Raw genomic sequence first — 15,841 nt, 5'->3', positions numbered from 1 at the left:
CCCCCCAAAAATATGTGGCTCCATTTGCTCTCATTAAAAATAAATGCAGTTTGTGGGGAAAAACACTCCCCTGACTGAAAGCTGATATTTTTGTATCATTCTGGAGGGTTGTCTGTCAATGGAGCCTGGCACACAAAAGCACATTATCAACTCATGTAATAGCAAATCAATCCTCAACATAGTTGCATCATATATCACTAACTGTCTGCGAAGGATTGCTGTTGTATGGCCATGGAATAATTGTCAGTTATCACTGTGGCGTGACAGAGTGCACCAGTTAAGGTCCCAAAGGCCATGAGACACTGTATCTCACCCAAACTGTTTCTCTTCATTTGACGCCCCTTTGATAGTGCCTTTGTAGGTTAGAGGCAGATAAATGCTAGTTATTCCAGATTACGCTGCTTATCAAACATTTCTGTGAAGTTTTCTCAGCTCTGAACCCCGAAGAGACACTGGCAGCGTGCTCTAATGTAAAAAAAAAAACTTCTCACTAGACCTGCAGCACAGTGCAAAGAGTTCATAGTCACTGCACATATGAATCATTTTGAAACATTCCTTAAACGAGGCAAAGGAACTGTTTGTGAATGCTAGATGAGGGACTAATGTACAAAGACCTGCACAATTGAAACCAATTACACTTGATCAATGACAGGAATGTCATTCTCCCATATATCTTTTTACAGACAGTGTGCAGGAGCAGTCTACAACTTAATTAATGGGTAAGGATGGGCAAGGAGGAAGCGGGAACCGGCTGAGCAGTTAACAAATCTTTTAATGACATAAATCAACTTAAATCAACTTAAACACACAGACACACACACACACAGCGGCTGCGTGTGTCTCTCTCTCTCTCTCTAAAACTAGTGCCTCCGGCTCGTCTTTATCCCCCTCCCGGCTGATTAGGACAATTCAGCGCAGGGTGTGCGTCCTCACGGCCCGGCCACACCCTCCTCCTAGTCACACTCCTACACTGCCTGACTCAGGCCGGGGAAACCTCCGGCTTGACGAACTCCCCTCCCTTCCTGGAGGGGAGGTGTTGCTCTTCCGGCTGTCGTTCTGCCGGCAGGTCTTCCCCGCCTCTCTGGAGCCTTGGGAGAGACAAGGGGAGGGAGGGGGAGAGAGAAAAACTTGCTCGCTGGTGTTCGGACACACCGTCGCCTGGTCCTCAACCACTCCTTCACCCTCTGGTGGACGACAACTGGTCCTCCCCTGGTGGCCGGCAGCGACTCCTCCGTCCCCTGGCAGACGGCCGCGGTTCTTCCCCTGGCTGACGGCAGCGAGTCCTCTGACCCCTGGCGGATGGAACGGCTCCTCCCCTTCCTGGTGGATGGCAGCGGTTCCTCTGACTTCCGGTGGCCGGCAACGATTCCTCCATTCCCTGGCGGATGGCAGCGGCGAGGACTCCACGAGAGCGCGTCCCTCCTCCTTCCCGGGTTTCAGCACCAGTGTAACAAGGTTCTTAAGATGGGCAAGGAGGAGGCGGGAACCAGCTGAACAGTCAACATAAACTTTAATAACAAACTGAACTCAAACATAAACTGCAAAACAAACAAAGACACACACACACAGCTTTGTGCGTCTCTCTCTCGAACTGGTGTCTCAGGCCCCCCTTATCTCTCTCCCACTGATAACTCAACTCAGCGCCAGGCATCCATCATTACGGCCTGGCCACACCCTCCTCCTCGTCACACACTGTAATAAAGATTATGATTACCATAAAGCCATCATGTCTGTGCCTCATGTTAGGATCTAAGCCTGTTGGCAGCCAAGGGGACTGTAGTGTGAGATAGTCTTAGAAATGTAACAGTGGCACTGTCTTAATCCTGATAATGCTTCCCTGGTGCTTCTACAGGGGTTGAGGATTTATGACAGCATGTCACAACACTTCATTCTGTAATCAGATCTTGTCTTTTTTTCTTCTTAGGATAACAGTGATTCTTTGGCAATAATTTAAATCAGTCTTTTTCTTTCTAATGTTCCCTCCTTCTCTCTTTTCACATTCTGGCCATGTTAAAGAGTATGACTGATATCTGGAGGAAAACTGATGCAGGGCACTAAAAAATAGTTCATAGTGTGTTTTTTAAAGAATAAAAGGCTGAATTTAGGAGTCTAACGAATTACACATACCCCATGTGATTTTCAATGCAGTCACAAAGGAATAAGTGACAGCTGCAAGCAAATAAAAGTCCCGACTGGCCACTTAATGGAGTGTCAGTCCCATGGACAGCGCACATGCATGTTTCTATAAGGACAGTGTGCCAAAAATAAAAATTCTCTCATCATTTACTCATCCTCATGCCATCCCAGATATGTATGACTTTCTTTCTTCTGCAGAACCCACATAAAGATTTTATAAAGAGTATATCTCCGCTCTGTAGGTCCATACAGTGCAAGTGAATGATGACCAAAACTTTGAAGCTCCAAAAACCACATTAAAGCATCTTAAAATTAATCCTATGACTGCAGTGGTTTAATCCATGTCTCATTAAGCGATCTAATCGATTTTGATTGAGATCAGCCCAAAATGTATCCTAACTCCTTTTTTCACTGTTCATCTTGCCATTGCTATCTCTAGGCACAATCACGATTTCAAGCTCGATTACACTTCCTAGTGCTTGATGCATGCGCAGATCGCTAGATGGCACTATAGGAAGGGTAATCAAGCTTGAAATCATGATCGCCAAGGAGACTGCAGATGTCAAGGTTTATAGTGAAAAAGGAGTTACATTTTGGTCTGTTCTCACCCAAAACCAATTGGATCGCTTTAGGCTACATCTACATTAATGTGGATAAATTAAAAAACTTGTTTTCATTTTCGAAACGCTCTATGTCCACACTGCCGTTTTCAAAAGTTTTCCAAAAGTTGTTCGTCCATACTGAATCGAATGAAAATTTTTAAATCCCCTTACTGCACATGCGAAAAATCGCATTCCATGTTCAAGCTGAAATGCAATTGTCCTCGTGTTTCCTCGCCGGACAGCGATTCCGAGTAAACTTTGCGTCACCTTTGAAGGAATGTATTGTGAACATTTGTCTTTAACAACACTCTCAAAGTGAATTACAGACACAAAAACGGTGCTACAACATGGGCCGCTATTTTGATTGTTTTGAGTTGAATGGATCACATGACTACGTCACGACAGCACATACCTCTTCGTTTTCGGATATCTCCGTTTTCCCCGTCCACACTTCAGAAAAGCTCAGTTTTCGCTGACAAAAATGCCATCTCAGTGTGGACAGAAGGCCAAAATGCAGAGATGTGTTTTCAAACGAAAACGTGTTAGTGTGGACGTAGCCTTAGAAGACTTGGATTAAACCACTGGAGTCTTATGGATTACTTTTATGCTGCCTTTTTGTGCTTTTTAGAGCTTTAAAGTTTTGATCACCATTCACTTGCATTGTATGGAGCTACAGAGCTGAGATATTCTTCTGAAAATCTACATTTGTGTTCAGCAGAAGAAAGAAAGTCATACACATCTGGGATGGCATGAGGGTGAGTAAATGATGAGAGAATTTTCATTTTTGGGTGAACTATCCCTTTAAACTTTACTGCTACTTCAAGCCATGGAAATGAAGTTCGTTTACATATACTGAGCTTTTTTTGTTTTCACTGACGAGAGACATTTGTCTCAAACAGCTTGCGACCCGTTCAAAGACTACATTGCAAAAGTCGTTCTCTGTGTTACGTAGCTTGTTTATATAGCAAAAAAAACAAAAAACAAAAAAAATAAAATAAAATAAATAAATCGAAAACCAGAGAAGACGAACGCAAAAAACGTGCTCTGTATCGATATTTAGGGGTCGTTCAAACAGAACGCGTTTTTGCGTCCGTCCGCGCTGTTTTTCAATCGTTTTTCTCGCACAGAAGCGCCGCGTTTTTTAGACGCCGTGTCTAAAAAGAACTTCAACTGTTCAAAACGGGTATCGAGACTCTGTTCTGTTCATTGCACTGTGTCTAGCTTTCTTTTCTTTTTTTTAGCACAAGGACGCGTCCCTCAATGCTGTTTTTCAATGTCAACATGCGCTAGACACGCGTCCTTTTTTCTTTTTAGACGCTGTGTCAGGTTAAAAAGAACTTAAACGGTATAAAACGCGCCTCGAGACACCTGCGTTCCGCTTTATTCCAGGCGTTCGGTCCTTCATTGTACTAGATCCAATTAAATTTGTGAGTGGATTTAAATGTGTCGTGCTGCTTTAGCCAGGATGTGAAATGCACCTCAGTGGCCATAAACATGACGATGACACCCAGCCCATTTGATAGCCTAGTGGAAAGAGTTAAGAAAGCGAGTAGCGCGCTCACCAGAGCATTACATCATTCAGCAAACCCCCAGTTCTCGGGCGCATATCAGAACACTAGGTGGCATCATCGATGAAACACGTCTTCAGTCCGATGGACAGTCAGCTGCGCCGGGTGGCTCAGGGAACAGACTGTGTATCGCCACAGGGACACTGCAAACAGACATGTGCAGGTGACAGCTGCAGCGCAGTCCCAACAAACTGCTTTCAGGAGCTCATCATCTCTGACCTGTGCCGGTACGAGGTCCACATCAGGTGTGCGTCAGGCTGTTGTGGGCTGCACTAGAGCACTGAAGGAGGATGCTCAGCCTCTCTGCCGCGGAGAGGCATACTGGCCTATGGAGGCATCACTGTCACCCCACGACTACATGGCAACCTCACTAGGGGTACTCTGAAAAAACAGGTGTCAGGGAAGTGACGTCACGAGCCTTGAAACCGGAGGTGTGAGCTTTGGAGAGCAAGATGGCAGCGAAATCCGACGGTCGGGGGGTCGTCACCGGTTTCGCCCAGCTGCACAACCTGGACGAGGCGGTGGGGAGCTGCGAGGACGACCCGAGGCACGGCAGCTCCTTCCACATCTGCCACTGCTGCAACACATCATCGTGCTACTGGGGCTGTCGGAGCGCCTGTCTGCATTACCTCCTGGGGAAGGGGAGAGAAATCCGGCGGCCCCCTTACGAGGAGCGCCTGTGGTTGGACTGCCTCTGGATCGTCCTCGCGCTGCTGGTCTTCTTCTGGGATGTGGGCACTGATTTGTGGCTGGCGGTCGATTACTACACCAAGCAGGACTACCTCTGGTTCGGACTCACGCTGTTCTTCGTCCTGGTCCCGTCAGTTCTGGTCCAGATCCTGAGCTTCAGGTGGTTCGTGCAGGATTACACGGGGGGCGGTTTGGGGTCCGTGGAGGGTCTCAGAAGCCGGATGGCCACGGGGTGTCCGAGCACAGGGGTGTACGGCAGGGGCAAGTGCTGTCGCCTATCAGTGTGGGTCTGGCAGACGCTCATACACATCCTTCAGATGGGACAAGTATGGAGGTAAGCGCTGTGCGAGCCTTTAAATAGTGCAACCTTGTGCTCCTCTCCAGACTGACACTTTCTTTCCTTTACTTTTTGAGGAGATGAAAGTGCTACTGCCTGCTCAGTCTCACAAGTGAGATTATGCATGCATGCACCCACATGCAATTACTCTCCCTTCACATCTAAACCCACGGGGTTATGCAAAACAGCAAAATCTCGACATGTGCTTTTCTGTGAATGAAGACTGACTGCAAATCCTCACCTCAAATCAGTTGCATTAGTATGCGTAAGGGTGCCGTGGAAAAGTACATAGTGTATTACACAGTGCATCTGAGGATTCATTCACCCTCCTGCATGAAAACGGGCTGCTCAACTCTGAGACCACTAGCGAGACATGCATGCATCTGGTTTCTCAGGCTACCCGAGAACCCCTTCTTAAGATCGATCATCATTACAATTGGGAAATAATGTACCACAGTTATTATCATAAAGTGCATAATAATGTCAGTCAGTACAGGGTGTGCTTCGACTTGAATCAGGAGCATGTTGCATGAAATAATTTGGCGTTGGGAATCGTCCATGGCATATTGTACTTATGTCTGATCCGCTAGAAATGATGCGACAGTTTTCCTGCAGCAGACAGACGCAGTGGCTGCATTCACATTTCTGTGGAGGCGTTCAATTTCGTCGGGCGACTGCGCAATTTAGCTTGATTTGGACGCCATTCATTATTCATGTTTGCTTGCGTTCATGTTTCCCACCTTTATGCTGTGATCATTTATAAAGGTGAAGTCCTCTGTGATCAGTGTCTCTCAACTGTCATGATATCATCGCTTTAAAAGTGCTAGAGCATCTAGCTCTCTTTGCGCGCGTGTGTACCAAAGAAATTCCATCTCATCTTTCATAGTCATGAAATTACTGCTTTAATGTGTTTTAAGATAAACACCATGAAACCTAATAAAAAAATAAAAATAAATAACAAAAAAAAAAAAAAAAAAAACTACTAAGGATTTGTTTGCGTAACACTAACTTAAAATCAACCACGCTAAATAAAACTTGGTTTTCACTGGAAGATTTGAACTGGGAATTATACATAAGGCAGGAAGATTTTCATTACACTGGGATATACACCTGATGATGACTTTCTGTGGTTGCTATGCAACCAGTGGTACATATTAGTTGAAAGCATTAGTTGAAAGCTCAGGAGACAAGTGTAAAGAGAATGTTTAGCTGCATGCCTTGTTTGCAATATAACTTTTTTCTTTTGAACCTTTTAGCTCTTTGAATTTTTTTTTTTTTTTGGATTTTTATTTTGTTTTAATGTGACTCAAGTGCTGCTGACAATACAAAACAGCAAACCGTTACTTCATTGTGCAATAAATGCAAAATTCTAATTGCAAAAGTCAGTGGAAAGGCGATTTGAGGTAAATCATCTTGAAAAAAGAGCATCCTGCTGTGAAGTGCCAGTGAAAGTGGGTTAGAAGAAGCCAACATCAAAGAAGTCCTGTTTTATTCCCTTTAAAACTGTGTGAATAAGGTGCTCACATTTAGATTCATATTTAGACACATAACCCTTAAGATTAAGCCAAGTTAAAGGAATAGTTCACCCAAAGATACAAATTCTGTCATCATTTACTCACCCTCTTGTTGTTCTACCACTTCCTTTTGTAGAACACAAAAGGAGATGTTAAGCAGAATGTTACACTGGAAAAACACAGTTTGTCCAATTTACTAAATCATATTATTTGTAATCTACACAACAAAATTGTGTTGCTCTTCTAAACTTGTTTTCTTTGCTTTCAAATAATGTAATTGTCTAAAATGTGCACTCTACTATAGATTACATTATTTAGGGTAAATGTGAACCAATTAAGTATGTCCAACAACATGCACAAAAAAAAGGATTATTGCTGCTTGTTCAATTTACTTAATTAAAATTAACTAAAGCAACACAATTCTAGAACATTTTGTCACAACTTGATTTCATTGAGTTCTAGCCATTTGAATTTGTAAAATGTAAGTTTACTTAATCCAATTGAGTTAGGACTACATTAATACTTTTTGTGCTGTTAATGTAGCATTGATGAAACTGAGCAGGGGATTTCCATTTCTTGTCATGCTTTGCATGTGACTGGATAGGTAGGGAGAGTAAATGTTAAAATTAAGGGTTATTTTGTGTGTTTTTATGCAAGATGACTATAAAGGGGGATACTTGTCAGTGGTGAATGTTTTGTTATGTTGAGATTTAGAAGAGTTTTGTTGGAGTTTTGGGGGTTACCATTATGGTGAAGAGTGGAGCTTGAGCTAACGATGAGGACAGGTCAAGGTCAAGTGAAATTGATTGTTTGCTTTGTTAAGCAAATACTCCACTAACCGAAGCAACTTTACCAACTACACTCTTAGTATTTCCAACCAGCATGTATCTAGCATGCTAACATTAACTTCCACTAGTACATAAATAAATAAATAAAATAGATTTATTTGAGTTACATTTACACATCTAATTTTATCTAGGTTCTTTCTACGCAAAGTGTTTGTGTTTAGATTGCATTGTGATTTTAATTTAAGAAAACTAATTTCAAACATGTGGAACCACTGTCCACAGTTGAATCAAGTTCAGCAAGTTAATTTTTTTTTTGAGTGTGGGCAAGAGGATTTGTAGTTCAAGCTTTACAAGGGACTTGATGCAGAGTGTAACATTTTGAAATTAAGTGTTATTTTATGCATTTTTGAGCAAGATAAGAAAAAGAGTAGAATTAATAGTGTTTAGTTTTGTTATTTTGGGATTAAGAAACATTTCTGTTATGCTGGGTTACCTTTGTGGTGAAAAGTTGAGTTTTTCCCTAGGTTGAGGACAGGTACACAAACATCATGCTGTATGTTGTTTTACTCAAGGAGCAATTACTACTTAGCATTTAGCATGTTAATGTACAGTATGCTGTTGCTTGCTAAAAGTTAGCTAATTAGTATAAGGTTATAACAAATCAGGAATTTGAAACAAAAATATTATGTAAAACTGAAGAAATGAATCATGTTAGGGATACATATAAAATAACTTTGAGGCTTCTTAATTAGGTCATTTAAAAATAACTTTATTTCATTATGTTGAAATTACATGAACAAATTATGTTTTCTGACAAAGGATTAGTTAGCTAAACCAAGAGGAAAAATATGTTGATGCAACTTTTGCAAATCAAATTGATTAACGTGGAACCAATGTACATGATTAAATCATGTAAATTCAAATAATTTTTTTCCAGTGTAGGGTCTTACTGACTCAGTCACCATTCACTTTCATTGACTTATTTTTACATGGACACCAAAAAAACGCCCTATTGCGAGAAAGCAGGTTATTGCGAAAAAGCAGCATTCCTGTTCACATGCACTGTATAAGCGGCATACTCTTTTGTATAAATGCGGCTTGGTCAGTGAGCAGCTTTCTCTACAGCAATGTAATTTACCCACGACGCTTGTTTAAATAACAAACATGGCATCCGAGGAAGACTTAGCTATTTTAGTCCTTGTTGCTTCGCTTAATTTCCAGATATTCCAGAGTTGTTGCTGTGTTTGTTTCCTTAACTTTCTATCGCAACCTGCACCTGAATTGCGCTGCAATAGAGGTGTTTCCCTCTTACATAAAACTCCGGGATTCCCCCAGTTTATGAGCATATGCGAACGTAAGGGACAATCGATATTTTACTTTGTTGTGTATAAATGGGTATAGATTTTAGTGAATGTGCTTTTCCCACCATAGTCCCAGAAATGTTAAATCTTTCCACTGTGTTGACTAGTTCTTGGGCTCCATCCTATGATGTTTGTTATCCAGTCTGTTCACACACATGCGCATTCCTCAGAAACCTGTAAGAACTCCACTTATGTGTTTACATGACCACATTATGCCGCATTCTCCGGGAGAAACCTGAGTGTTTTAAACCACTTTCTCTTAATCCCTTAAACGGCGCAAGGAAATCAGTGTTCTTGTTTACATGATGTTTCAGAACGCCGCTTTCTGCAAAAACCCTAGAATAAACTGTTTTCTTAAGTGCATGTAAATATTATCATTGTATGGAAAAGAGGGCAGTGTCAAAGTTTTTCAGAATTTCTCCTTTTGTCATCCACAGAAGAAAGTCATATGGTTTTGGAACAACTTGAAGGTGAGTAAATTAGGACACAGTTATAATTTTTGGGTGAATTATCCATTTAAGTAAAAAGATATCACCCTCATGCTCAATTGTCTTGTTTTTAATTTATTGTAAAATCTGAGCAAAAGTCATGGTCTTTTGTTTCTTAGTGAGCAGTCTGTTTTGTAATTTTTATGAGGCCAGATGGAACCATTTCAACACATATAAGGTCCTGAAACTATTTCATGATTTGCATCTATTCGCTTTCATATTTTAATGCTCAAATTATTACTCTCTAGTATCTTAATATCTCTCAAATCTGCTCAGTCTAGACCAGGGCTATTCAACTTGTTTGAAAAGTGGGCCAGATGGAATAATCTTCGGGGCATGAAGGCCAAGAATAACATGTTATAGTAGGTCTATAATGTTTGTTTACTATATAAATAAAACATCTGTGTTTATGAGAGAGAGTAATTAAGACTGATAATAAAATTTTGATTAATAGCAACATTGAAGTTTGTTATATATGGAGAAAATTGCTCTCTCTATGCACCTTATTTGTTGGTGAAGTTGCATCAGATGCTAAACAAATCTAAGTTTGTTATATACTGTATGTTATGATTTAAACTTTTGACTTTCCAAATTGAATGTTTTCTTGACCAAATTAATGAACAGATCTTTGTCTCCATGATTTTAGTTCTTTAATCTTCCCATTCTGTCAAAATGATGGATAATGATTATTCGTAGCGCAGTCTCTGAAAGAGTCTAAAAATGCGGCGCTCTTGAACGAAACACTGTAAAAACATCAAGACGTGGCACAGCGTCCGTCTAGCACATGAACAGATACAAAATGCATTCTGTGTGAACAGCCCCTAAGACAACTGACAACCTCAAGCCACTGAATATTTCAAATGGGCCGGGTTTGGCGCAGGGCCACCAGCTCAATAGCCCTTGTCTAGACACTGATATTTCTGAGGCCACACTGCCATCAAGTTTTATCACAAGTTTTACTACCAAAACTGAACTGAAAATGTCACACCAAACATTAGCAAGTTATTAAAGGTGCACTGGAATTGCAGTGACACCTAGAGGCATGGATGCACCATCATTGAAATGCATACGTTTTTAGTTAGAGATGCTATTGTAGAAATTCACTGTTCACTGTCAGCCATGATTAATTTAATCCATGAGAGAAAGTATCCAAAAACAGGGTGGTTACTGAGATTATGCAAATAGTATTCGCTGGTCATGTGATCTTAACATGGCAGCCCCCATGAGGAAAACCTTCATGTAGAATAAAACAGCTTTAATAATGTTACAGACATGACTGGACTCTTCATCTTATGTGAGAGTACATGATTTAAAAATGTTTCAAAATTACTAATTATTTTTTGATGAGTAAAACTTTTTTTAATGAAGAAAAAAATACTGAGTGCAGTTAAACACCTTTAACATGATTTCAATGTGAAAACCAAAAATCTGTGAAGTGGGATTCCACAAATCTGTTTCTGCAACAGCCCCAGACTACTAGACAAAACCTTCTGTAAATGAGGCACAAGAGCCTGATGACATCTTTGTTGGTTTCAGTAACTAGTCTGATGCAGCACCAGCTCCACTGCTAAGACCTCCAGCCAAGTCTTGACTTGAAAGTCAGTCAGCACAAGCGTCTTGAGAGATAAATGAAAGATAATGCTCGATTAAGCAGCTTGAGGCATATTTTCTGAGCTGGTTACTGAGACTTTGGGCTGCAGAGACATAACAATTGCTCTCCAGTTGAGGCAACTTTGTACCACCTATCACAGTCATGCATTTGCTCAGGATTCTCATGCTCCAGCATGTCTGAAATGCCCTGTGTATCACTAACACATAACGTTGTGGGCCTCTAGAACTCTAAACAGTATGGAACATTTTTAAGAAATTACAGTATGCGAGAGGCCTGGGTAGCTCAGCGAGTATTGACGCTGACTACCACCCCTGGAGTCACGAGTTCGAATCCAGGGTGTGCTGAGTGACTCCTACCAGGTCTCCTAAGCAACCAAATTGGCCCGTTTGCTAGGTAGGGTAGAGTCACATAGGGTAACCTTCTCGTTGTCGCAATTAGTGGTTCTCGCTTTCAATGGGGCGCATGGTAAGTTGTGCGTGGATCGCAAAGAGTAGCATAAGTCTCCACATGCGGAGTCTCCGCTGTGTCATGCACAACGAGCCATGTGATAAAATGCGCAAATTGATGGTCTCAGAAGTGGAAGCAACTGAGTCTTGTCCTCCGCCACCCAGATTGATGTGAGTAATGACGCGACCACGAGGACCTACTAAGTAGCGGGAATTGGGCATTCCAAATTGGGAGAAAAAGGGGATAAAAAAAAGAAAAGAAACAAAGAAAATAAATTACAGTATGCTTCAGATTAATTTTTGCGACCATCCTGTTCCCAGGGAATGCACATACTGATAACATTTGTGCCTTAAATACACTGTAAGTTGCTTTGGATAAAAGTATCTCCCAAATGAAGAAATGTAAATGTCCACCAGTCATCATATATATGAGCTAACCACTGATTAGCATGAGCCATGATCATCAGCAGCAATGCTCTAATCCACTCCTTCACCACAGTTTTAAGGTGTTTTCGCAGCCTTTTTTCTCTCTCTCTAATTCTGTCTAGCTAAAAATCATTGCTCTGCTTCTCTGGCCTCCCCATCCACTAGTTAAAGTCATAATATGCACCTTTCCCTTATCTCCCTCATAGCCTGTTTTCCCTTTAACATAAATCTCCACTTGACCTCCATTTCTGTCAAGGAAACTGGAACGTCTGTTGGCCTTCCCATTATTAGAGACTTTTCCCCCATCTGTGACGTTTAGAGCACACTCCACAGCCCTCCCTCTACACTCCATCACCTCTAGTAAGCTCGAACACACACACACACACACACACACACACACACACACACACACACACACACACACACACACACACACACACACACGCACACACACACACACACTCTCTCTCTCTCTCTCTCTCTCTCCCCATTCTCTCCTGTTTGCTCTCTCAGTGTCACACCTCTCACAGGGGCTCAGGTAGGATATATAGTCAGGTACTTTATATGGTGTTTGATTGAGAGTGAGTGTTTGGAACACCAGTTAATATTGGCTCTGTAGAACACCACCACACACACACACACACACACACACACACACACACACAAACACACACACACACACACACTGACAACTTGTGTATTACTCTTGTCTTACTATGTTCTTGATGAAATGTCACTCTTTAAATGTCTCACAGTGGTTCAGGAAGGGTATATATTCAGGTAATATATGGTGTTTATTTGAGCCTGATGCAAAACGATATTGCATGGTTTCCTGCATGTCATGGCAGATCCTAGGTGGCAGAACTCAAATGTTTTTTTTTTCTTCTGTGGAGCATAAATGAGGATTGTTGAAGGATATATGATGTGTGTGTTTGTCCATAAAATGTAAGACAATGTGATCCAAAATGTTTAAGCTCCAAAAAAGAATTTAAAGGTAATCCACACATCTCTAGTGGTTTAAGCCATGTCTTCTGAAGCGATCCAATTGGTTTTGGGTGAAAAAAAGACCAAAATGTAACTCCTTTTTCACAATAAATCTTGACATCTGCATTCTCTTTGGCACGATTATGATTTGAAGCTCCATTACACAGAGGAAGTGGTCGCAAGTGCAACGCTCTATCAGTTGAGCTACTGTGCAATTTGATTGCACTTCAGCAAGCTTGTAAATGCAGCTGGTGATGTAAATGTAAAATGTATTGCCTTATATTTCATATGCTGTAGTAAAAGCTCCCCTTTTCTCCCCAATTTGGAATGCCCAAATCCCAATGCGCTCTAAGTCCTCATGGTGGCATAGTGACTCATTTTATCACGTGGCTTATTGAGCGCTTTACCACGGAGATGTAGCGCCACACATTATAGCGACCACGAGGAGGTTACTCCACGTGACTCTACCCTCCCTAGCAACCGGGCCAATTTTGTTGCTTAGGAGACCTGGCTGGAGTCACTCAGCACACCCTGGATTCGAACTCACGACTCCAGGCCCCCAAACGTTCATGTTTTTACATTTGAATAAACATTAAAACTTACAATATGGACGTTTGAAAGCATCTAAAACGTAAACATTTTTATGTATTTGCAGCTTTAGATATGTAAAATATTGACAAATCCATTACAACTATATTTGAATACGCGAATCGATTATAAATATATTTGTAGATTTTTACTGTTTTATAGATATTTTAGATCCCTTAACCTTACCCCAACCTCTAAACATAACCACATTTCAACAATATAAAAACATGTAACATGGGCTCAAGCCTCTGTCTTCCAAATCCAAAGTCCATCACTCTCTCAGGTGAGCTACTGTGGAATCATGCTGGAATAAGTGTGTTAATGTAGGTCAGTCTGTTATACATGCATGAAAATTTATTGTTTTTCAAATGATGCATTATAGTAAAAGTGTTTCGATTTCATAACATAGCAGTGTGTGAGTAATAGAGCAAAAAATAAGTGTTTATAAAGTCATAATCAGCCATTGTAGTCGTGATTTGTGTGAATGTGAATAAAACACACAGCTGTTGTAGTGTCTCTAGTGTTAATTTCACCAGGAAACTGTGGCAAAACATAGAATGTGGCACATAAAATCCAGTTTGCAAAACATGTGTTATAGTAACGTTCTGTTTTTGAGAGTAGGTTGCTTTAAACACAGCTAAACTGAGTGTAACTCCAAATGCAGGGGTCTTGAGATTGTTTTTCTGAGTTTCAAACTACATATAACTTGACACAGTGACCTAAAAACTCTGTTTATGACTCAATGCAACCAAAGTAGTGTCTGTCTTATGCAAATGTACATAGACAAATTTAATTTGCAAATGGATTGCTGTGGACTGTAGGTCTATGATAGTGTTTTTGTATTGCCTAATCAATGCTTTACTCATCTGCAACAATAATGTATTTTAGTTAGCATTAGAGTTATTATATTAATTACATATATTTAAATATTTTTTATTATTAAATATTCATATACTGTATATTATTAATATATTATTATATAATATATTAATTATTTAAATATAATTATTTTAAATATATATTTTTTTTATTGATATCAATTAAGAAATCAGCATTATTTAAATTTAAAAAATGTAGCTATATACCGAAATTTTCATAAGGTAGCATCATCTCAAATGGACACTATCTTACTATTTTTACAACACATAACACGGTTTTCCAGTTTAAAATTCATGTGATGTGTTGCCGCTAGCCCATTCCACTATGTATATGGGATAGCTGCTGCTGTGCATGGTAAAAAATTGCCAGGATTTTACAAGATTTAACAGTAATTTCTTAAAATATAATATACTGTTTTCAATATTTTACTGTAAAATCAATGCAGGCTAGGTCATTTTCTGTCACAACACAACAAATGACTGTGAAAAAAGACATTTAAATATCACACTGCATTATGGGAAAATGGTGTTTCGTTTGAAGTCACCATTACGGTGATTAGTGTTCCCATTGAATGGGACCTTATTTTATTTTATTCTAATAAAATTTCTTCCAGTTGGTGCAATTGTGTTTAAGAACACAATTTTTTGGATGATTGCTGAAGAAATTATTAAAATTAGTGGTTGACTTTATGTCAGCCCATGATGTATAAACTACACCATATGGTGCATTTTTAAGAAATTATATAGTATCAGTAATTTAAATGATCAATGAGAAAGGGATGTTTGCAAAGCTAGGCTATAATATGATTGGTTTTATCGCTCATGAACTCTTTTTATCATGAGTTATCAATCAGGCACGCAAGATAGCAACAGTCAGCATACAAAACTCAACAATGGTGACAATTAACAAACACTGTAGATAAAAAAAATACAGATGATCATTGTGATTCTACAACACAGCACTGCTACTTTACAGTAATTTATTGGTCCTGTTCACTGTGAAGTCACAGTATACAGTTGTCTTTTAATTTTAATAAATTGTAGAAATACTAATGTAAAATATACTGTGTCATGCAACTAGTAACCAGGAATTTACTGTAAATTCACACTAAAAATCTTTACAGTGTAGAGCACATAAAGTGTTTTAATTACACATCATCCAGGTACTCATTTTACACTGTCTTGTTAAATTTTTTAGTGTGAACGCACAACTCACACTTTCTATACTACAAAAATGGAGTAGAATAGTGGAGAAGTATGCAAATTGGGACATACTGCACCTTTGGTCTCTAGTGCAGGGCTGTAAAGAGAGGTGCTTAGTTTTTTTCTTATAGGTGCCACTTCATAGTTCAACTACCTCCTCAAGAGCCCTTTTTAGTTAACACAGCCTTTATTGTTTAGCGAGTACTGAAGACAGCACTTT

At 40.0% G+C, this 15,841-nt stretch overlaps 1 protein-coding gene across 1 annotated transcript in view; it reads left to right on the top strand.

The window, feature by feature from the left end:
- The first annotated feature begins 4,758 nt into the window (after nt 1-4,758).
- The window catches only part of LOC127409792 (XK-related protein 6-like), a 140,774-nt gene continuing 129,691 nt past the window's right edge, over nt 4,759-15,841 (top strand). Inside the window, exon 1 of the mRNA XM_051644618.1 lies at nt 4,759-5,330. Within this exon, the coding sequence (XP_051500578.1) occupies nt 4,759-5,330 (572 nt within the window). The remainder of the gene's footprint in view (nt 5,331-15,841) is intronic.

Source organism: Myxocyprinus asiaticus, chromosome 19, assembly GCF_019703515.2.
Source record: "Myxocyprinus asiaticus isolate MX2 ecotype Aquarium Trade chromosome 19, UBuf_Myxa_2, whole genome shotgun sequence".
NCBI classification, from domain to species: domain Eukaryota; kingdom Metazoa; phylum Chordata; class Actinopteri; order Cypriniformes; family Catostomidae; genus Myxocyprinus; species Myxocyprinus asiaticus.
The sequence above is the reverse complement of the archived record's forward strand: the minus strand, read 5'-3'. Positions and strand labels throughout refer to the sequence as shown.